This window comes from Mus caroli, unplaced genomic scaffold (genome assembly GCF_978045245.1).
Source record: "Mus caroli unplaced genomic scaffold, Mus_caroli_1 scaffold_12, whole genome shotgun sequence".
NCBI classification, from domain to species: Eukaryota; Metazoa; Chordata; class Mammalia; order Rodentia; family Muridae; genus Mus; species Mus caroli.
The window spans coordinates 40,611,053-40,633,197 of NW_028227267.1; the positions used below are offsets into that span (position 1 = coordinate 40,611,053).

The 22,145-nt window shown below is 40.2% G+C and overlaps 1 protein-coding gene and 1 pseudogene across 1 annotated transcript in view; both read left to right on the plus strand.

Annotated features, from left to right (window-relative positions):
- The first annotated feature begins 4,496 nt into the window (after positions 1-4,496).
- The window catches only part of Slc35f4 (solute carrier family 35 member F4), a 248,991-nt gene continuing 231,342 nt past the window's right edge, over positions 4,497-22,145 (plus strand). The window contains exon 1 of the mRNA XM_021181793.3: positions 4,497-4,796. Coding sequence (XP_021037452.1) covers positions 4,694-4,796 — 103 coding nt within the window. The 5' untranslated portion in view covers positions 4,497-4,693. The remainder of the gene's footprint in view (positions 4,797-22,145) is intronic.
- Positions 10,259-10,329, plus strand: LOC115029355 (U4 spliceosomal RNA; annotated as a pseudogene).

Consider the following 22,145-nt stretch of genomic DNA (forward strand, 5'->3'; position numbering starts at 1 on the left):
AACTGAGTCTCCAAAGAAACCAGAAATTTCCACTTCAGGGAAGAATTTGCAGTATTAATGACTCCCTCTCCTCTGAAGCTCAGCTTTTTCCTTGAGTAAACAAGACTTGCCTCTCATGATTCCTGTCATGGTTCAAAGAATTGAAGGTGACCTGTGAAAGTAACTGCCGTATAAAAGCTCCTAAGGGTGCTAAAGTATGAATTAAGTAATAAATAATAAATGAAGCATGGGTAAGGTTGGAAGAACAACATTAATATTTCTTGTGCATCTCCTTGGAGCCAGGCTTCTGTCACGTTTTTATATACTATCAACTTCGCTGCTACAGAAATAGTGTGAAGTAGAGGTAATGAGCCAATTTTGCAGAAGAGGAGAATGAATAACTCAGAGGGCTGTAGGTATGGATAGAAGAAAATGGGGACCTACCATTTATGAAGATTATGAGGTGCCTGACCCTGCTATGTGGGGATGTACAAAGTACAACTGTTCCTATTGTAAAGGTAAGTAAATGGAAATCATATATAATTTAAGTGACTCACCAGAGTTGCCCAGTTAGAGGATGATGGCATCACATAGGACCCATGATGTTCTGGCTCCAATATCTTTATGCCAAACCATTGTCCTAATTCACTGAAAGAGAGGAAAGGGAGCTGGTGATAAAGCAGAAGAGCAAAGATAGACAGACAGACAGACAGACAGACAGAAAAAGAAAGTATAGACATATTCTAAATTTCAATTTGTTGAAATTACTCTGGAGAAATTCAGTGCATTCCCAAGGATCTGAGAGTGGAAAATATTCCCTGGAACAATTCTGCCACCTGAGGTCGAAGAAAAGACTCTGCCCCAACTTCTCACACAAACACCCAGATTTCTGGATCCCCAACACCTTTCAACTGAAAAGTAAATTTAAAAATGCTTGGCTTTGCCTAAAATTAGACTAAAAAGACCCTGTCAGCATTCCAAATGGAACAACTGATGATGTAATAACTAAATATTCAAAACAGCTTTCTTTAAAGTGAAGTATGAAGGCCATGACGGTTTCTTCCCAAGAGTCTTTTCTGATTGACTGAAAGCCAGATATTTCTTAAAACATTAACATTATCTAAGTTGTTTGGGGTCAACTCTGTGAATAACCCATAGTATTGTTTAAAAGAGTGTTGTTGGGTTTTTTTCTCAGAAAGAACAGCTTCAACAATTTTGGCTCTCTGAACAGTCCTTACTTTTAGCTAAAGAAAAAAGTCACACTACATTAATTTCTCAGTAAAATGAGGAGCAATTTGCACCCCTTTTAGCAGTGCATGTGTACATGTGATTGTGTGATATACCCATCACATTAACTATTGTGCAGTGTTTGTACACATGTGATTGTGCGTGATCACATGAACTACTTTCCAGATGATCTGATAAATTTTACTAACATAGATAGTTTTTTATAGCCAATTAGCATACATAGCTAAGCTACCAGATCACTGAAATAAATATGTCCCAGATATCAAAACTCAGAATCACAGTTGGATGCCCTTAGTTAAATGCCTTGAAGATATGACTAATATGTAGCAGACAGGAGCTAGAGAGACAGCTCCATGATTAAAAACATTTTCTGCTCTTCCAAAGGACTAAGATTTTGTGTCAGAAGTTTACAACTATAATTCCAGTTTCATGCAATCAAACTTTTGACCTTTTTGACCTCTGACCCCACCTGCACTCTCACTCATACATACCCACCTCCACATATGTTTACATAATTTTAAAAATCTTTGTAAAAGGTGTTGAGAAGTTTTAAAATTGAATAATGATGTATAATGACTAGAGAAACTATGTGAAGAATAAGCATGAGAATTATGAGATATTTTAAAATATCTTTGTAAAAGGTGTTGAGAAGTTTTTAAATTGAATAATGATGTATAATGACTAGAGAAACTATGTGAAGGATAAGCATGAGAATTATGAGATATTTTAAAATATCTTTGTAAAAGGTGTTGAGAAGTTTTTAAATTGAATAATGATGTATAATGACTAGAGAAACTATGTGAAGGATAAGCATGAGAATTATGAGATATTTTGATCTTCATTTGTTGAATTGCAACTATCTGTAATTCTTTCAGAAGAGATTTAGACAATTTTGTAAAAATGAATATCTCTTTTGCTTATGGAAAGTGATTTAGCACACAAGCAAATAAAATGCTTTAAAATTCTTCCTTCCATATAATTTCTATAATTTTAAAAGGATGCCCAGAAGAATATCTGAAAGCGAAAAGCCACTATTATATGTGTAAGCAAGTGAGACCTTATTACTAGCAGTATGTGTGTGTGTATGTATATGACTTTCAGTTCCCTCCATTGAACAAGCTTGTTGTTAATTATTTCAATTGTCCTTTTACAGATAATTGAAGACATCTGTAGTTGTTCTCCTATTTAAAGGTTCATTTCTAAGTCAGACTATAAATACTATAAGCACTTATAGAACAAAATCAGTTTCCTTTCAAGTCTATATATTAACATGCCTGTTACTTTTGATGCCTTTTTATTTCTCAATTTCTCTTTTATCAAATGCACATGTTAGTGTGTGCTGTTATAACGTACATAGTAGATGGAATATGGGCAATTTATGTTTTATAGAAATGTGAAAACAAAGGGAATATCTTAAATGAATGTGACTGACGTATCTTTCTGTGTGCAATGAATGGATTTTATATATGATTTGCAGCCAAGTAGTAAGACGAACACAAACAAGCTACAGATCACCTGGGGCGGGGATGAATATACTCCTTTCCTTTTTAGCTTTACATATTTAGCTTTTCCCCCATTGCTTCAGTGTCACAGAGCCCTTTGGCTCCTTTCCTCTAACAGTAAACAGGTGGGTGCAGCTGGAAATTGGTTTCTTTAAGGACTCTGTTCACAGCCACAACCATCAGAAATTCAGTCTCTTCTCGAGATGCCTTGTAGAGCTTTGTGTCTGAATAAAGATGATCAACATGCTGTGAAATTTAATACTGCATTTTTATCCACTTAAGCCCATTTTATCTTAGGACAAAAGCTTGCTTTTTTTTTTCTCTTAACGGCCCACAACACAATGAAAAAATGCTGGGCAGCCTTGGGCAGGGACTGAGAAACCAACCCTGATTTCTGCTCTCCCACACCTCATGATTTTTAGAAATGTGAATATCGGCAGGAAGTCAAACACTTCTTGAGGAAAGGTGGAGCTGACCTCTACTAAGCTGATAACTGCCTCCCCTCTCCTCTCACTTTCCCTTCTGAGATGGAGATTGGAAGATTACTTCTTATGAGACAGGGACTGAAATCTATGAACAAGGTAGCCTTTGCTCCTTGCATTCAGCTAACTCTAGGACTTCTCATCAACTCGGAAGGGCCATATTGGTGTGAAGGCTGCTCACCCTGGTCACCAAGCTTCTAGAATGTTCTGCATAGATAATAAGTCTTTCTCTAGCCGAGCGTGGTGACGCTTTAATCCCAGCACTTGGGAGGCAGAGGCAGGCTGATTTCTGAGTTCGAGGCCAGCTTGGTCTACAGAGAGAGTTCCAGGACAGCCAGGGCTACACAGAGAAACCCTGTCTTTAAAAACCAAAAGGAAAAAGAAAAAAAAAGTGTTTCTCTTTGGACTTTGGCAATAGCTCATGTGCTTAGATACAGTTTGAAAGCCCTTACTTCTTACATGTTTTACAATAACGAAGAAAATATTCTTTTCTTAGATTGTGGGATATTTAGAATTAGACAAATGAATGTGCTGTGCTCAGATGCATGGCCCTACCCTTTCTTGTGTTTATTGAAAGGTAGAGGTCCCATGTGGACTATCAAACACAGGACTTAAACTCTTAAAATCTTTGCATTCACTAGGGTAATTATAATCCACACACCACCTGATGGAGATTCTTCTTCTTCTTCTTCTTCTTCTTCTTCTTCTTCTTCTTCTTCTTCTTCTTCTTCCTCTTCCTCCTCCTCCTCCTCCTCCTTCTTCTTCTTCTCCTCCTCCTCCTCCTCCTCTTCCTCCTCCTCTTCCTCCTCCTCCTCCTCCTCCTCCTCCTCCTCCTCCTCCTCCTCCTTCTCAGTTGGTAAAAGGAGAAAAAGGATCCTTGGATGTCTAGACAAGTTGCAACGAGTAATGCCTGTGAATGCTTTCCATATCCATAGACCCAAGGTGGAATGGGCAGGAGCCTGGAAGGAATGCAGAATAGAAGTGCTAAACTGCAGTGTGCATCTTTTGAATTGCTAACCCCTAGTTCTGTGTGAGTGTCTCCCACCCACAGCAGTTCACCTTGAGCATCTAGCCACCGTCCTTCCCTCAAGTGGGCTTGGGGGTGTCTACTTTTGGCACAAGGGTTAGCGGTGAAAGTCAGAGACCAGGTGGGGCGCCCACAAGCGTCCCAGACCTGGGTGGGCGTCGGAGGTGAGGGGGCGCTGTTCGGGCAGCCGTGAGCTGGTGGCGGGCGGGTGAGCTGCCAGGCTGACAGAAAGGCCGGCCAGAGTGGGGGCCGCTCCGCTGCCGCTGCCGTTGCCGCCGCTGTGATGCGAAGCCGGAGCTGCGCCCAGCGGTGGAGTCAGAGCTGGGGCGCGGGAGCACGAGCTGCAACATCAGCACCAGCAGCGGCGGCGGCGGCGGCGGTACCTGCAGTAGCTCCCGGGCCCCGCGCTTTGCTCTACGCCCCGCGGCTCCGGGAGCCGCCGCCCCGCGTTCTCTATGGATGTCAAGGCGGCCCCCAACGGGGTGGCCACCATCGAGGACCGGATCCTGCGGATTACTGGCTACTATGGCTATTACCCGGGTTACTCCAGCCAGAAAAGTAAGACGCCGCGAGGCGGTCCTGAGCGAGCTGCGGGTGGGAGATGGGAGCTCAGGAGCACAGGGGCACAGGGAGACAGGGGGCAGGGGTGCGGTGCCAGAAGGCGCGCGGTGGGACACCTGCAGCATTGCCTGCTCTCTCACAAACACTACTACCCTGGCCTCCAGGACCTCGGGGAGAAAAGTATGCCCAATGTCCGCTGTCCTCGGTGCTGAAACTCGAGGCAGCCATTGGGGCCGGGCGCTTGAACCCAGGAGTTTGGGGACAGTCGCAGTCTTGGAGGTGGAGGCGTGCAGAGGACAGGGCAAGAGCTCCTGATTGTCGTCGGTCAACCTACCGGTGGCTGATTTATGCCTGGAGGATGCTAACATGGCTGTTCCACTAGCTGACCATCAGCCCTTGGGATACCCACTCAGAAAGCTTGACTCGGTGTCAGGGTGCTCTACCCACGCTGGGGATGAAGACTGTGGGGGACATTAGTTGGTTGAGGTTGGACTGGCTGGGTGGGTCAGCTTGTTCACCAGGGGTGGTTGAAATGTTGCCAGCACGATAATTGTTCATGATAAAACGTCCTTAGAAGGTTCTTTACCCCCTGAGCAGTGAAAAGAACCTGCTTAAGTGGCTGAATTGCGGAGCTTGTAGCAAGAGATCATGCAAAAGGCGGGCAGAGTGGGATTGGGAAGTGAAACACGGCTACCTACCCCCTTCACACATCGCAGCCACCTCTGAGGTGCTGGATTTCAGCTTCATCTTTATTCTGGCTAGACTACGCCAGTCTGCATAGTTGCTCTCAGGTTTTGGAAGCAGTTTCATCCACTACCGCTCCCTACACACACACACACACACACACACACACACACACACACACACCGTGTTGCTGGGAACAGGCATGGGGGGGCAGTGAGGGTCTCTATGTTTCTAGTCTCCACATTCTGTTTCCCTGACACACAAATCCCCCACTGTATCTGCTAGGATTAGTTATGCTAAGCACCAAAGTGAAGCCTGTTTGGTTTTTTTTTTTTTTTAATTTTTTTGGTTTGTTGTTGTTTGTTCGTTTGTTTGATTCCTTAATCTGAACTAGGAGAGTAGCTATGCTTTAATTTCCATGCAGGTGGAATTTCAGTTTTCTTTATCAAAGCATTTCTGTTGCAAAAGAAGGCTCTTAACTGGTGTTATTTTTAACCAGACACTCCTTAGATGCATCCTGATTGGTATTTATCCATGACTGTTTGGGATGCCATCAATATTACAGGCTCTGTGTGAAGCAAAAGACCCACACAAATCTTGACACATAGATGAGAAAGCACTTCATTTCCAATGTAACTTCATCCAGGGCTGTGCTGTCTCTCCATTGAATAATAAACCAAGAGCACTGTCCTGTGGGCCATTCTACAGATATTTTCCAGCTTCATATTTTATCTGCTCTCAAGAAAGGCCTATCTACTTCGGATGTTTCCGCCCAGTTGTTTCTAGCAGTAGACGCTTACATTATTCATTTTCCTTACAAAAGTAATTATATAGTGTTAGAATTTCTGGAAGGAAAATCACATGCTGTGGAACATTCTTTGAAATCTTTTTACTACGAGCTCAGTTTTTGTAGTTGTTTTTCTTTTCTTTTCTTTTCTTTTTTCTTTCTTTATTCCATTGGCACTAGGTGACTTCTTTAACCCTAGATATGTGAACTGTAATCTTCACTAGATCTTGTAGAGATTACTTGAATGTCACCTCTGAATATTTTAACTAGAAACCAGGCATTTGGGTGGTCAAGAGAATGTAGAACTTCTTTCTAAAATTGCAGGGTATTATAATTTTCGTGACAATGGTACTTCGGTTAATGAAGAGCAACCCAGAAAGAATACTGGGAAAGTGGCATTTTAGATAAGAACATGTTCATATTTTATTTTTGTACTTGCACAAAGAGCTGCACATGTTCCATTTGCAAGACAATAACAGGGCAAAAAAAAAAGGCTGTAACTGGAAGCAGAGAAGGGATAAAAATGCTTGGGGCGTGTTATTAGTGATGGGCATTTGCCTAAATTCAGGACACATGGTTCAAACTATAAAGACAGCAAGTCTCAGAACAGAGAGCTCAGGGTAGTCAAATTAATTCTCAGAATGTACACTATTTCAGACCAAGAGAGCCATTGTCATTTTACATACGGAGAGAGAGAGAGAGAGAGAGAGAGAGAGAGAGAGAGAGAGAGAGAGAGAGAGAGCAGAGAGAGCAGAGAGAGAGAGAGAGAGAGCAGAGAGAGAGAGAGGAGAGAGAGAGGAGAGAGAGAGAGAGAGAGAGAGAGAGAGAGAGAGAGAGAGAGAGAGAGAGAGAGAGAGAGAGAGGCCTGGAAGAGGGCCAGGAAACCAAACACCATGAAATAATCTTGCCCTTGATGCAGGCTTTAACTAGTAAACAAACACATTGAAGCAAACCAGTACAATATGGTCAATTGATTTAGCTGCTACCAGGACTGAGCAACAGCTTGTGGAAAGTCTGGAGAAATCTATTTAGGAAAAGGCTACAACAATGATACCAGATATGAGAAGACGAGGTGACTTCTCCCCTTCCTGACTCATCCCATGTGAGATCTTCAGGATGGGGTACTCTCTAAAGATCTATGCTGTTTGCCCTTTTGAAGATGGATGGGTACTCTGTTTTGTGAAAATATGTCAAGATCGATCTGCTTGTTAATCTATCCTATTTGTCAACTTGTATCTCATCCAGAACAAACTCTGATAGGCTGAAGAAATAAAGAAATGTAATCATATATTTAAAAATTAAGGTATTTTATGAGCCACTGATCCATTAAAACAGTTTGATTTAATGAGCAGTTTATCAAACACACAAACACACACAGAGGCATGGGCATTTGCAGAACAGGGTAAAGGCTGACCAAAATATACTGGGTAACCTTGAGTTATCTGAGACCAGGTAGAGAAAGACTCATTGCCTCATCAGTTGTTAATTGAGAAATTCTTTCGTGTAAGGAATGTGTCTGAAAAAGACATAAGAAAGTGTTTTCATTTTTGGAGTTTTAACTCTCATGGAGGAGGAACCAGAACATAACCATATAAATATTTTTGTATATGTCAAGGTGATTTTTAAAAGACTGAAAACAGGATAAGAGAGTGAAAATTATGGGAGGCAGAGTGTGTCACCATGCTAAATAGGAGCATTTAGCAAGGTTGTGGAAAATATGAAGGAATTAGCCATGTGCACATCAGGAGGGAGACATTCCAGGTAGTGATATCAGCCAGTGATATGTACCTGGCTGACATGGCAGAAAACAGGAAGAAGGCCTTGTACAATAGAGTCTAGTGAACAACCGGAAGAGTAGATGGAGAGAAGTCCCTGGGGATAGAGGGAATTGGAAGAAAAAAAAAGACCTTATAGGTTTTTGTCAGTCTTTTGTGTTGCTCTCTGAATGGCATGGATAGCTTTGCTTGGGTCCTGAAAGAGGAATAAGACAACTTGGCTTGCTTTTCAAAAGTATTAATCACACCAGTTAGTGCATTATTTTGGTAACCTGGGTGAGAGGTGATGGTGACTTAAGAGACAGCATTGGAGGTGGAAGTAAGTGTTCAGACTGTGGGCACATTTGATGTTAGAACCAGTAGAGTCTCCTGGTGTACTATATGTGGTACTAGTAAGAAAAATTAGAACAAAATTTGCAGTTATGTTTTAGGGTTTGACTAAGCTTAAGTTGTCATGAGCAGAAGTGTGGGAAGCATCAATGATGGAGACCATTTTAGATATACTCGGTATGTTGGAGAAGCAGAGTACGTTTGGAGTTCCATGATGCCTGATTGGAGAAGCATTTGGGATTTTCTAGCATTTAAATAGTGTATAATGCCTGAGATTGGTTGAAATCTCCAAAGAGTAAGTGTATATAGAGAAGAGATGAGGTACAAGGACAGAACCCAGGAGCACTATGACATTTAGAGGTCGGGTGGAAAAATAGAAACCATTCAAGGAGACCAGCACACACTTCCAGGGGAGGTAGGGGGTAACTTAGGAGAGTGAAATACAGCAGAAACCAATGATGCTTCAGGAGGAATGGTTAGAGGAGCCTGGTGCTTCAAAATGACAAGTATATTGAAGCTGACAACTGACTGTGTGCGTGACAAAGGAAGGCCATGGAGACTTGATGAGACTGTAGACAAGAGATGGTGGATGGGATTACATGCACTAGACTACATATAAAAGACACTTAACGGGGGAAACTGGAAACTGGAAATATAGGTTCTTCAGGATTATTTTGTGCAAAGGGAACAGAAAAAATGAAGACACTAGGTAAAGATGAGCTTGAAGTAAATAGCACATTTGCAGGCCAAGACAAATGACTTAAGAGACACAAATTAGTGATGTCGGAGAGAGAGAATACAGCAATTACATTATTTTTAAAGGAATATACAGAGGTCAAAGATGTGAATTAGGCTCGGGGTCACTGAAATGGCAAAAAGTGTTTTGAAATTCTCTTCTGATTGCTTTAGTTTTCTCCTGAGTGAAAGCAAAACCATCAGCTGAGCAAGAGTGGAGAAGAGCCAATAGAGGTTGTTGATGAGAAAATGTGAAACGTTAACACAAATAGATGAGTAGATGAGCTAACCGGGTATTGGGATCATCGGTGTTTTAAATGCAGAGTAGCCAATACTGTCTTCTTCGTTGACACATCAAAGGCTCAGAACAAGTAAAGATGGTTTAATCAGAGTTGGAGAAGGTTATCCAGCGGATTTAATAAAAAATAACATGGCAAAGCAATTATATTAAGGAGCTTAAAGCTGGCAGAAGCAGAAAAGACAGGAGATAATCACAATTAGGGACAGTTGGGGAAAAGATAAGAAGACTGGGGAGTTGAATGCCTCAGCATCATCAAACATTAGTAGAAATAAAGTTAGGAGTTATATGCTTAAAGGGAGGGCTGTGATGTAAGATGAAACGAACGGAATGTGGAGTACTTCTCTGTTGATGTAAATCTCCCTGTTTGCCAAAAGAGGTCTGGGTCACTTCTCACCACAGCCTTGCTGCAGGTCAGCCTTGGCTTCTGAAAATCCAACCCTTCTCTGAAGGATCCATCAGTAACTTCTAAAAACCTTCCAGTCCATCGTTGAGTGCAGATAGTGACCAGTGGCCTTTTATTTATTTATTTTGACCCATGTGTTTGTCCTTGTCCTGTTTTCTTTAGGTAGGCTGTTTGAGACTGGGTTCTATAGTGATATTCTATCATCAGCTAAAGGTTCATAATGAACCCCACCCCCTTGCTCTGTGCAGGCTCTATCAAAAGAAGAACTCTTCCCACTTCTAGAAGAGAAGAATTTAAGTATGTCCACCATCAAGAAATAGTAAAATATAAGGTGACAGATCAGTGTATCTGATGTGATATCTACCCAATGCATACACAAATTAAAACACTCCACTGTGCCTCAGAAATAGGTATAAAATATATGCCAATCCAAAAAGAAGAGAAATCTTTGCACAGTGGCAGTATTGTAGCCAATGAAGTTTATCCAAGGTGTGATTATTGCTAGTAGAAAAGAAGAGGAAAAGAATAGCACCTACTTCTGACACTTTGGTTCTCGGGGAGTGCCAATGGCTGCCTCCCCTTAGCAGTTCTCAAGCTCCTGCTTTCCATTTTATCCAGTTGAGTTGATTCACTCATAGGCCTCTCTATCTCTTATGCAACTGTACTCTTGGGTCCCTCTTTTGTCTATATCAGGCCCATATTCCAAACTTTCTAGTAGCACACCTACCTGAATGTCCTCCAGGCATGTCACACATAGAAGAAAGCCATCAGTCTACCTTTTCCCTCTGCATTATGCCTGTTAGCTTCCAATATCTGTACTGAACTAATCATCCAGCCCCAGAGGTCTGGAGTTCTTCCCCACTCTACCCTTTCCTTTGCTTATTATTTTGTTAATATGTCCTGTCTATTCTACTCCAGTCATGTGCTTTCTATCCCTCCTGTCCCTACATTGGCTGTATCTATCACATCTTTTCTCAGTCTCAAGCCCCACTAGCACAACATGGCTACTTGATGTTTCCTTCTATAAAAGTCTGTTCATCTAACTTCCCTGATCACATATCTGGACTGATTTTTCGTTTTCTGTGAAATAAAATCCAAACTCTTTAGGATGTCACCACCAAAGTCCAGCTAATGTCTTCTATTTTAGTACACACAGTCCTCTCCATCCAAAGTGCCAAATAATGCATACTTAATGCAGACAATCTGGAAGGCACAAAAGCAAAGAGAGATTAGAAAAAAATTATTCATAATTCCACCACCAAGAGGTGATTAGTGTTAACACTTTAGTATATACATCCTTTCAAAATATTTTTATAACTGCACACATACATGTTTTTATTTTGTACAAAGCATTTCTCCTGTTGGTTTCTATTAATAAGTGAATTTTAATTTACCTAACCCTTTCTCATATATACAGCATCTCTTAACCTGCTTAACTAATCACATGTCATTTTAGGCCTAAATTTTCCTTTCTCATATCCCATCTGGTCTTTACATGTGCTCTCTGCATCTCATCAAGAAGTAGCTCACTGTTTTAATGACATCGTTGTCTCCATGTGCTTTTCTTTCTCAGTCTTACTATATACACTGGCCCAGATGCTCCTCTCCCTGGTGCCCTCCACAGAAGGGGAAGCTCCTATTTATATTTGAAGGCTCTATTTTAAATGCTGCCTCACACACATTGTCTGCTGGCCCAGGCTGAGTTAATCCTCCCTCTGTAATTCCAGTGTTGTGTGTACCCTTTCCTGGAGCACTTGGCCCGCTATCAGGGGCTGTTGCTTTGCATGAGACTTTCTGAGTCTCAGAGCTTGGAGAGGACAGGGACTTATGTTTATTTCAACTTGGGCAAATTGCTCATCTCTGTCAAGTTTTTGTACTATTGAGTGAATGATTTTGGTATTCTCTGAAAAAGTACTTCTTCCAATTAAAAGAGAAAGAATGCAGGATGGTAGTAATTGGAAGACAAGAAAAATTATCACCACCAACAAATGAATCAAGAGGATGTTGCTGTTTGGAGAAGAGCAAATAGCAGCCTGCAATCTTCTGACCTGATGGATTAAAGCTTGTGAACACATGAGTCTTTATTGTTAGCACTCTGTCTAAGCTCCACTCCACAATTACCTGTCAATAGCCAGGTAGGCCTGACCCACTATAAAAGGGGGCTGCTTGCTCGCTCTCTCTCTCTCTCTCTCTCTCTCTCTGCCTTTCTCCGCCTCTACTACCCTCTTATGCCCTCCCCATGCCCTGATTAAACTCTATTCTATACTATACCTTCATGTGCTTGGTCCCTCATGGGGAAGGGATGCCTTGGCATGGGCCCAATGAGACATCTTCTTTCCCCCATACCATAGAACATATCTCTTCTCTCTTTTATCTTCTTATAAACAGATCACTTATGGATGTCTTAAAATGTTCTGTGTTTGAGTGAAGAAATAAAAGATAGTTGCTAAAAATACAGAACAGTATACATTTGTGAAAAGCATTTAGCAAGAGAAGAGAGTCCCCACCTCCCTCTTTTGATGGTCTTATTGGTCCTTGTGACACAACATTAATGTATCTCTAAGCACTTGCACCAGGGTGAGTTATGCAACTGAAACTTACTAGTGAAATTATTACAGTAGATATTTACTCCTGTTCATGTTTAACATACATGCTGGTGACAGGATTCGTGCTTTCTTATATATGAGAGGTGTATCTTAAAAATAATAACAAATAGTGCCATTGGTATTCATCACTCAGCAGATTTTTACAATGCTGTTGTACAGAGTAGTAGTTTATTGTGATGTATATTTGTATTGAAAACATAAATGTATAATAAACGAGACAAACATGCTGTAAAATACTTCCACTAGTTACCCACACTAGCTTTAGCATTACGTTTTCGATACAAATCGGCTGCCTGGTGGAGACTGAGGTCTAACCCAAAGGCCATAAACTGACAACAGGAAAACACAGATGAGTCTATCCTTCTGCTTTGCCACTTGGCAGCCTTTTAAATTTGCACACAAAGATTAATTTCTCAGGACAACAATTTTATTTCTGAAAAAAAAAAAGGTGGGGGATGGATAACATTTGTTTCACAGTGTATTGTTTTTGCCTCTGTTACTGTGATAACACTGACCAAAACCTATTTGGGGGAAAGGGGTGTAGTTCATTTGACAAGTCATAGTCCATTAGTGAACGAAGCCAGGATAGGAGTCCAAACAGGAACTTGGAGGCCGCGGCTGAAGCAGATCCACGGAGAAGTGCTACTTACTGGCTTGCTTCTAGATGTGTTCAGCTACTTTTCTTTACACCTCCTTTATCAGTTAGCAACCCCCCAAATTTCCTAGAGACAAGTGCACAGATGAATCTGATGGAAGCAACTCCTCAACTGAGGGGTCTTCTCCCCAGATGTGTCAAGTTGACAACCAAGCTTAGCCATCACACACAAGTGGTTGACAGGATTAAATAAACAGTGTATATAAAATGCCAGGCTATTAAATGTCCAATTCAGCATAAGAAAGCTATCAAGATTTCAGAGCAAACAAAATGAACAGATATATAGTTCCAAAGTTACTCTATTGTTTGTTAACTAAATCATGTGCTTCTTTTTATTCACATTCAACATTGCATTATGAGTGGTTTTTGCTAAAATTGTTTTATTAAGATGTTAAAGGCAATTTATCAATTTTCACATTCACAATGATACCTGTTTATGGATACTGCTTACACCTCTATCTATTTATGGTTGACCCAATGCTGTAACCCAAGCATTCCTACTTGGACTGTACCAAGACATACTTTATTTAAATGGACTGGAAATAATTTGTCAAGAGTGCTTGTATCATAGACTAAGCCAGAATCAATAAGAAACACGATGAGTTTGCAGGCCTGGGGGTGTGAGTACTCAGGCACCAAAGTGGGAAGAGAGACTGGAGAGACAGAGACAGAGAGACACAGAGAGAGAGAGAGAGACAGAAACAGAGACAGAGAGAGGATCAGGGAAGAGTGTACTCCCAGAGGCAGGATATATACTTTGAGTGGGTGCAGGTCAGATAAAGAGGCAACAGGGACAGAGAAAGTGATGGGTAAGGTAAATTTGGTAATGGTCTTTGGGAAGTGGCATTGTTCTTCTACTACGTAGATTGAATGTTAAAAAGAGTTCGTTCTAAACACTATTTATACAGCAGTAAATATAACAGACAAGCTGTTTTATGCTGTGGTTAAAAAATATCTTTGTATTCTTTATAGTTACAGTTTTAAGTTAAAAAGCATTTAATTATTTCTAAAAATAGAGGAATATAAAGAAGAAAAATAGCTTTGCTTTCATAACATAACTACTGATAATTTGCCTAATTTCTCTCCAATCTTCTTAAATATATGTAGGCCTTCATTTCTCTGTTTTTTTTTAATTTATTATTATTTTTTTACTTATTCTCTTTACATCCTACTCACTGCCCCCCTTCTGATCACCCCCTCCTGGTCACCCCCTCCCACAATCCTACCCCCATCCCCAATCCCACATCCCCTTTTCTGAGCAGGTGCGCCCCTTCCAGGTATAAAAAATAGAAACTATAGTTGTTACCATTATAACTATAATTCATACACACACACACACACACACACACACACACATACACACACACACATACACACACACACACATACACACACACATACACACACACACATACACACACACACACACACACACACACACATTTATGTGGCTTGCCTTTTTTTTTAACTACTTAATATTTTATGATGGTTTGTTTAACTGCTTTGAGAGGCCAGAATTGAATTCTTTCACAAAACTTGGCTTACAGAACTTGGAAAAACTGGTTCTTGGTCGTTTTAAACTAAACACAATGGAAGGCCCAGAATATTAGTAATGACATGTTTGTTTTAGGAGCTGTTGACAGGTACTGTGGTGTCCACGTGGGTTTCAAGGACAGGGATAAACTGCTATAAGTGGGACTCGGGCAATTGCCTATGACTGGGGAAACAGGAAGCCCTCTCTCCTTGCTGGTAGGTGTTCTTCATTCTTGTCTTAGCAGCAGGCTGGCTTCTCTGTTTCCTTGACCAAATGGTCAAAAATAGTCACTGCCACCACTTTTAGTGTTTATGTGTCCTCTATTCAAGAGCACAGACAGATTGAGCAAGAATCTCTTCTAAATCCAGATTCCTGGGAAAAGCCACTCTTTGTTCCAAGTTATGGCACATACATACTCTAACTGATATTGATTGTGTTAGGGCAGACTTACCTCATCCGGGCTACCAGACTGACCTGCAGCATCACTGATGTGGGGAGCAAGAGAGCTTTTAGGAAAAAGGTGTCAGTTAACCAAAAAGTCATCTTGACAACAATTTGTTTCACAGGGCTTTGTATGCATTTGTTTTTATTAAAGCATAGACTTTAATCCAGATTCAATCTCAAACTGGATATTCAGCTCAAACAGGTAAGGTTTCTGCCACGCAGTCACATGGACCACATAGAGTTTTGATCTCTAGAACCCATGTAAAGCTAAGTGTGCATGTGCTTGTAATTTCATATTTGGAGAGGCAGATAATAAGCAAATGCTCGGGGCTCACTGCCCAGCCTGTGAACTCCAAGTCAAGGAGAGACCTTGTTTCACAAAACAAGGTCGACAGTGCCCTGGGAAGGAATTGAGGTTAGTTTCTAGCTTCTACATATAAACATATGCATGAAGACCCCTTCTTCTTCCCCAAGTTTCAATCTGTTCTTCTGGTCCTGATAGCCTTTTAACACTGATCTAGATTATATTTAGTGATGCTATAGAGACTGTCCAATCCTACAAACTTGTAAAGTGCAGGTGTCTGCTGTGAGTGAAGTTTTTGTGGAGTTTGCAAATGGCACTGCAGGATGTTTATGAAGCTTTATTGAGGTTCACTGATTAAATCAAGTTTTGAAGACATATTTTTTTTCTAGGTCAGAAAGGGTAACACACCAGTGCCTTCAGACTCGGTGTACTGTAATCAAGGATGACATTTAACATTGTATATTTTAAACAGGGATTGAAAATTCCAGTCTTCTGCAGCCTGGGGTTTGCTAATTTTAGACTTGGGCCAGAGCCAAGATGGCCCCAGTGAGGTGTCAATAATGTTTTCCTGGTCTTGAAAACTGGACACACAAAGTAAGATTTATTTTTGCCTTAGTAAAGATGAGGACCCCGAGGCTGTCAGAGCATGCACGTTTTACTGTAGCACCTTAGCACACATGTTTGGTGTCTGTCTTGAGATTTTTTTTACACCTGTGCTTAATTCTAGGCATTTTATGGGAAAGATTCAGACCCAGTGAGTTCAGGAATTACTTGAAGCGCCATCATCTCTGCTTGGAGTCAGAGTGGCATGATCTATAAAAGAGGAATGCATGCCTGGAATTGGATCATTAGAATTGTCAACATCTTTTAAGAACAAAAATATTTCAAAGTTGAGTATTTAGTTTTCAATTATTTAACATGAAGTGGATACTGTCCAGTTTGATCTTTCTGATCCACATCAAACTGGTAGCCACAGTCATTTAAAATAATTTGTTATTGTTATTATTTTAGAAAGTGTCTTGCTATATAGCCCAGGCTGACCTAGAACTTGCAATTCTCCTGTTTCCACCTTCTAAGACAGGCTACAGGTATATGTCACCATCACGCCCGTCTAACGGTGATCTTTCAAGAGCCTTAATTGGGTCTTACCATCCCTCTGGTTAAGGTCATCAGTGGTGTAGCAATTTCAATGAGAATGTCCCTCATAGGTTCAGATATTTGAATACTTGGCTCCCAGTTAGACTTTCGAGAGGTTTTAGATGTGTGAAGTTACGTATGGAATTATGGTACCAGAGGTAGGCTTTGAACACTTAAAGCCTCTAGCCACTTCCTCTTGCTCTCTGTTCTCTGCCTGCATTTGAAGAGCCCTCAGCTTCCTTCAGCTGCCTTGCCTGCTGCTTACTGCCATGCCTCCTGCACTGATAGACTCTTACCCTTCTGAAACCATTGTCAGAATAAACTCTTTCTTCTGTAAGTTGCCTTGGTCGCGGTGTTTTAATACAACAGAAGAGTAATGTTTACAAGTGGTTCCTGAAACTCTCCAGAAAACTGTGATAGTCTTAACCCAGGCCACAAAGTCCTAAGTAGACGTCTCTTCAGCTGACCCGACTCCTCCTTGCTCTCCTTATGCTGGGTCACCTTGGTACAGGCTCCAGAACCTTCCATGTCTCAGACTGACAGATCCTTCCTTCTCTCTACCTGGGGCGGTACTCCTCCTCACTTTCCAGGTCTTTCTTATATTAAGTGTCGTCACCTCAGAAAGGGCTTTTCCACTCTGCACTTCAATCTTCTCCTGTGCTTTGCCTCTAGAGCACTTACTGCAGGCTGCAATTACAGGTTTTGTGCATTTTGCGACTGTTTAATGTGTTCCCTGCCTGATAGGCTCTTAGTCCCCTCAGGGTAAGGATGGGCCCATTTGCTCAGTATTGTGTGTCCAGCACAGAGAACAGTACATATGTACTTTCTAAATTGTGTTGGATGAGCTTTGTTAAAAATTCAAATAGACTTAACCAACCTTTTTATTTGCGATATCGTCAAGTGTACAGAGAAGTTATGAATTTAGTAAGTACAGAGCTTTGCTCTGTTCTACACACTTATACTTGTGCACTGTGAATACAACATCACTTTTACATGTGTCAATACTATTAAACTAATATTGGTATTTTGGTATTAATTAAGCCCTGTTTTATTTGGCTTTTACCAGTTTTTCTACTCATCTTCTCTTTTCTTCCTGGAAAGAAAGGTGTCTTACCACATTCACTTGTCCTTTGTCTCACGTAGGATTTAACGCATTACATTCAAAAAAGCAATGATCATTGCAAACTATCTAGGGGAACTTGCTGGACAGTTTATACCTTGGGTTGGATTAGATTTTAAAATTTAACTGTTAGTTTTCAAGATGTAAAATTAAAGATATATTGGAAAGAATCCATGATATGACATGAGGTAGCATCCAGACATTTTCTACCATGTAGAACATTTCAACTGTTTAATATTTGGGACAACACAGACATATTTGAAAATATAAGTAAATCTGGCAGTCAATAATTCATTTCAAATGCACACATTATATGTATGTCAATTCTTATTCAGTTTATTTTATTGTGTGGAAACTTTACTTCCGCGAGCAGATTATTAAAATGTGATTCCATTGAATTTTATTGGCTTTTTATATTCTATTATTATGTATGAAATACATATATTTTATACATAATACATGTATTACATAATACATATATTGCAGAACATATGTATTATACATAATATATATTATCTAGAAAAATTGAAATAGCTCAAATTTGTTAATTTAAAAAGAACCTGTTTTATTCAAAAGGTGATTTTAGTGAGAAAATGTCAGTAGTTTGAACACAATAACTTTGGAGTGGTTCAAGCACTGTGACCTGCACCCCACCTTTGATAGTCAGCTGTCTCCCATTCAATGAAACCCTCACAACTTTTCTAAAAGTCACTCATAAGGACGTAAGGTAACAAATTAAATTACAAATCTCACAGCTTATTTTGCAGGAAAAGACCTCAGCAAACACCAGATTTCCCAAAGCCCCTCAAAGTGAATGAGTCACATACATTTCATTAACGCTCAAGTCAATGAAATTGTTATTGAGAAAGTTCTGTACCAACTATGCCATCTTTATTAGCAGGGATGGCGCGATCAATTCATGTCTCAAAGTTGAGGTCATTTAAGTGCCATTAGCATTCAAACATACTACAACACATGCAGGTAGCTTCATAGTCCTTTTCTTCAGAGACATGCTATGACACATTTCTATTTCTGGACCTCATTTTTCCATGGAATGTATCTCAAAAAGAATTTGTGGTTTTCAGCTACCTTATAATGGTCACTGTAAGGCTCTGAGTGAAGAAATGCATTCACTTTCTAACCATCCAGCAAGCAAAGTCAATGATGAATGTTCTTCTTGTTAAATTTTGCTAGGAGTGGGTTTCCCTGCTATTAGAAAGGTGATACAAACATCTTCCTAAACATCATCTAAAACCTCAAACCATGGTTTCTATAAACACAACAGCCTCTTGGTAGTTAACGAGAGTCCTATACTACTCTTATACTTGATCTCTATATACTTAATCTTTATACTATCCTATATGTTTCTTGCTTTTTAAAGCATCTGGAGAAGGTAATGATTGAAATCCTGATTCTGATAGAGCTGACTTGGAAAACAATGGAGAGGGTTTCTTTTGAGGTCATTGGCTGTATTTCTGGTGCTCCTCCATGCTAATGCTTAAGGTGGTAGTAAGATGCATTGACATGTAAGGATAGCTTCAGCTCTGAAGGAGCACAACCTATATTTCTCCCAAAGTACAGTTTTGCTTGGCATTGCAACTTTTTCTGTTTCCCAAAAATCTCACAGACTACTTCCTTCAAACATTCAGGGAACATTCACAGAAAATCTAGACATAAAGGCTTTGTGAGGAACTCAGTTTTGCTGGGGGAAAATAGAAGCTGCTGACATCTCTAATATTTATGTCAAAATTAATGTAAATGAGTGTATTTGAGGAGAGGATTTTATTTGATAAAGGTATTGATTGATAAAGGTATTGGTTCCATTTTTATCTCCTGTTCTCACCACTGACTAGTCTATTGTCCTTTTCCAAGTCACACTGACTCCCAATGTTTCTTCTCATGATGAATATTTGTACTGCTTAGCAACCAGTCTGAATGCTTATGTTGCAAGTACAAGGAACTCAACTCACACTGGGTAAGCAATAAAGAACCTTGCTCTCTTGGATCATGGGAAGTTGCAAAGTGACATGTTTCTGACCTGGTAGCTGTTGCTCTAAGGAAGTAGTCAGACTCTAAATCTTTCCTCTCTTATTTACCTTATTTCTGTGCTGTATTTTGCAAAAGATTTTTTCATTTCAAGCCTATTAATTTTCTTACTTAAAGTTTCACTAAAGTTTTGATAACGCTCTTTTACTTTATGAATATTTCTTTTAAAATGAGGCCTACTATTCTTTTTATGGATATAACATATGCCTACTTTCCCAATGATATAAGTACATTTTTTAAAGTTTTCTCCAAATTACATTAAACAGAAACAGTCAGGGGTATAAAGACTGGACTGTTTAATAAAACAGATTAAAAAATAATCAGTAAATAAATAAAATAAGTCTATCATTATTAGAAATATTGAAAATGTTTGGTGTTTGTTTATTTGTTTGTTTGTTTGTTTGTTTGTTTAACTGCTTATATTCTATACTAAAGATCCAAAAACTATTTGGAATCCATGACAATGGATGGTGAGTTTTATCATAACCATGACAAAATCATCTGAGAGATCAACTTAAAGGAAAAAAATATTTATTTTGGTTTGCAGTTTTGGAGGAGTCTACTCATGGTTGCTTGAGGTGGCACACTTGGTTAGAACAGTGTGGTAGCAAAGATTATGGTAGGAAAAAAAGGTTTTTTTGTGGTGGACAGTGAGCAGAGAGAAGGTGCTATAGGAAGAGGTCATATGACCATATATGGCTCCAGGGCATGCTTTTGGTGGTCTACTTTCTCCAAGGAGGTCCCTTGGGATCCAAAATCCATTGACTAGGTCACAGCTTTCCATAACAGTAACTTCTCAGAAACTTATCAGCTGATACCCAGGCCCTGAATGCAGGATAAGGAACATCTCATAATTAAACCATAGCAGTTGGTGGTCAAGAACTAAGAAGAGTTCTTGATGTTTCCCTTCTTTCAAGGCACTGTGTCTGCATGCTGAGGTTTCAAGTATTCTAACAAATATCCTGAGCTCCTGGATCAGAGCCCAAGGACCTTATCCCTCACAGTACAGCAAACAGCATGGCCTTATGTTCACCTTCCCCTTAACTCACACCAAGTTTCACAAATACAATACGGATAAAACAGTAGACTCTACATGTTGTCGGCTTGTTTCACAGCTAAAAATTCTGATTTCGGCAAATCTCAGTAATTTATAATTACCTACAGGCAAACCTTTCCAGACTTTGAGAACTTTGGGTAATATCTTTGTTTGTTTTTTTGTTTTGTTTTGTTTTGGTTTGGTTTGGTTTGGTTTGGTTTGGTTTGGTTTGGTTTGGTTTGGTTTTTGTTTGTTTATTTCTTTCTTTATGTGAGCAAACTCTCTGACCAAAAGCAACCTGAGTTGGAAATGTGGAAAGGGTGTGTGTGCGTGTGTGTGCGTGTGTGTGTGTGTGTGTGTGTGTGTGTGTGTGTGTGTGTGTGTGTGACAGTTCATCACTGAGGGAAATCAGGGCAGGAGGTCAAAACAGGAGCCTAGAAGCATGACCCTAAGTGGAGACCACGGAGTAACACTACTTACTAGCTTGTTTCCCCAGCTTGCTTAGCTACTTCCTTATACAACCCAGGATTTCCTGCCCAGATATGTCAGGTTGACAACTCAAGGTAATTGTGACAGGTAACAAACTTCCCTTCTTTACTACATGGAACTTTGGGGTTTTGTTTGTTTGTTTGGGTTTCATTTGCTTTGTTTGCTTTTTGTTTGTTTTTTAACCTTCCAAACCTGTGCATTGAATAAGCTCTTGAGAAGATGTGCAGAACCAACATCTTCCCTTGCACAGGATGTGTAGGAGTGTAAGAGAGGTCATGGTTCCCATGGTTCCTGTCTACTAGGAACTTATTGTTCAATGATTGGGCTTTTTTGACTATTCAGCATCACTTCATTAAGATTTGTTCTCTTGGATCACAGAAGGTTTCCTAAATCTCCCGATGACCCACATTCTGTGAGTTGAATTGGAAAGAAACTTGCATGTCCTAGTGAACAGTGTATATAGTTTCTTTTAATTCTTCTATGGTTTTAGTATACTGCTCCAATCTTCACTCATACCTGGTTTCCCTGTAGTCTTATGCTTGAACATCCATGGAGGACCAAGCTGTTGTATTGACCACACAAAAGGGAGAACAGTCAGCTCAGTGCTGTGCAGAATTAGGGTTGGGGTTAAGAAGCCATCAGTTATACCAGATAGGCTTAGCTACAAACACCACTTCCATTTACTATCAGCAGGAACTAGGACCACAATTCTGAGGCAAAGTGTGGATACCATGATCCTTCTTAGAAGGGGGAACAATATGCCTATGGAAGGAGTTACAGAGACAAAGTTCAGAGCAGAGACTGAAGGAATGACCATCCCAAGACTGTCCCACCTGGGGATCCACCCCATAAACAACCACCAAACCTAGACACTATTGTGGATGCCAACAAGAGTTTGCTGACAGGAGCCTGATATAACTGTCTCCTGAGAGGCTCTGCCAGTACCTGACTTATACAGAA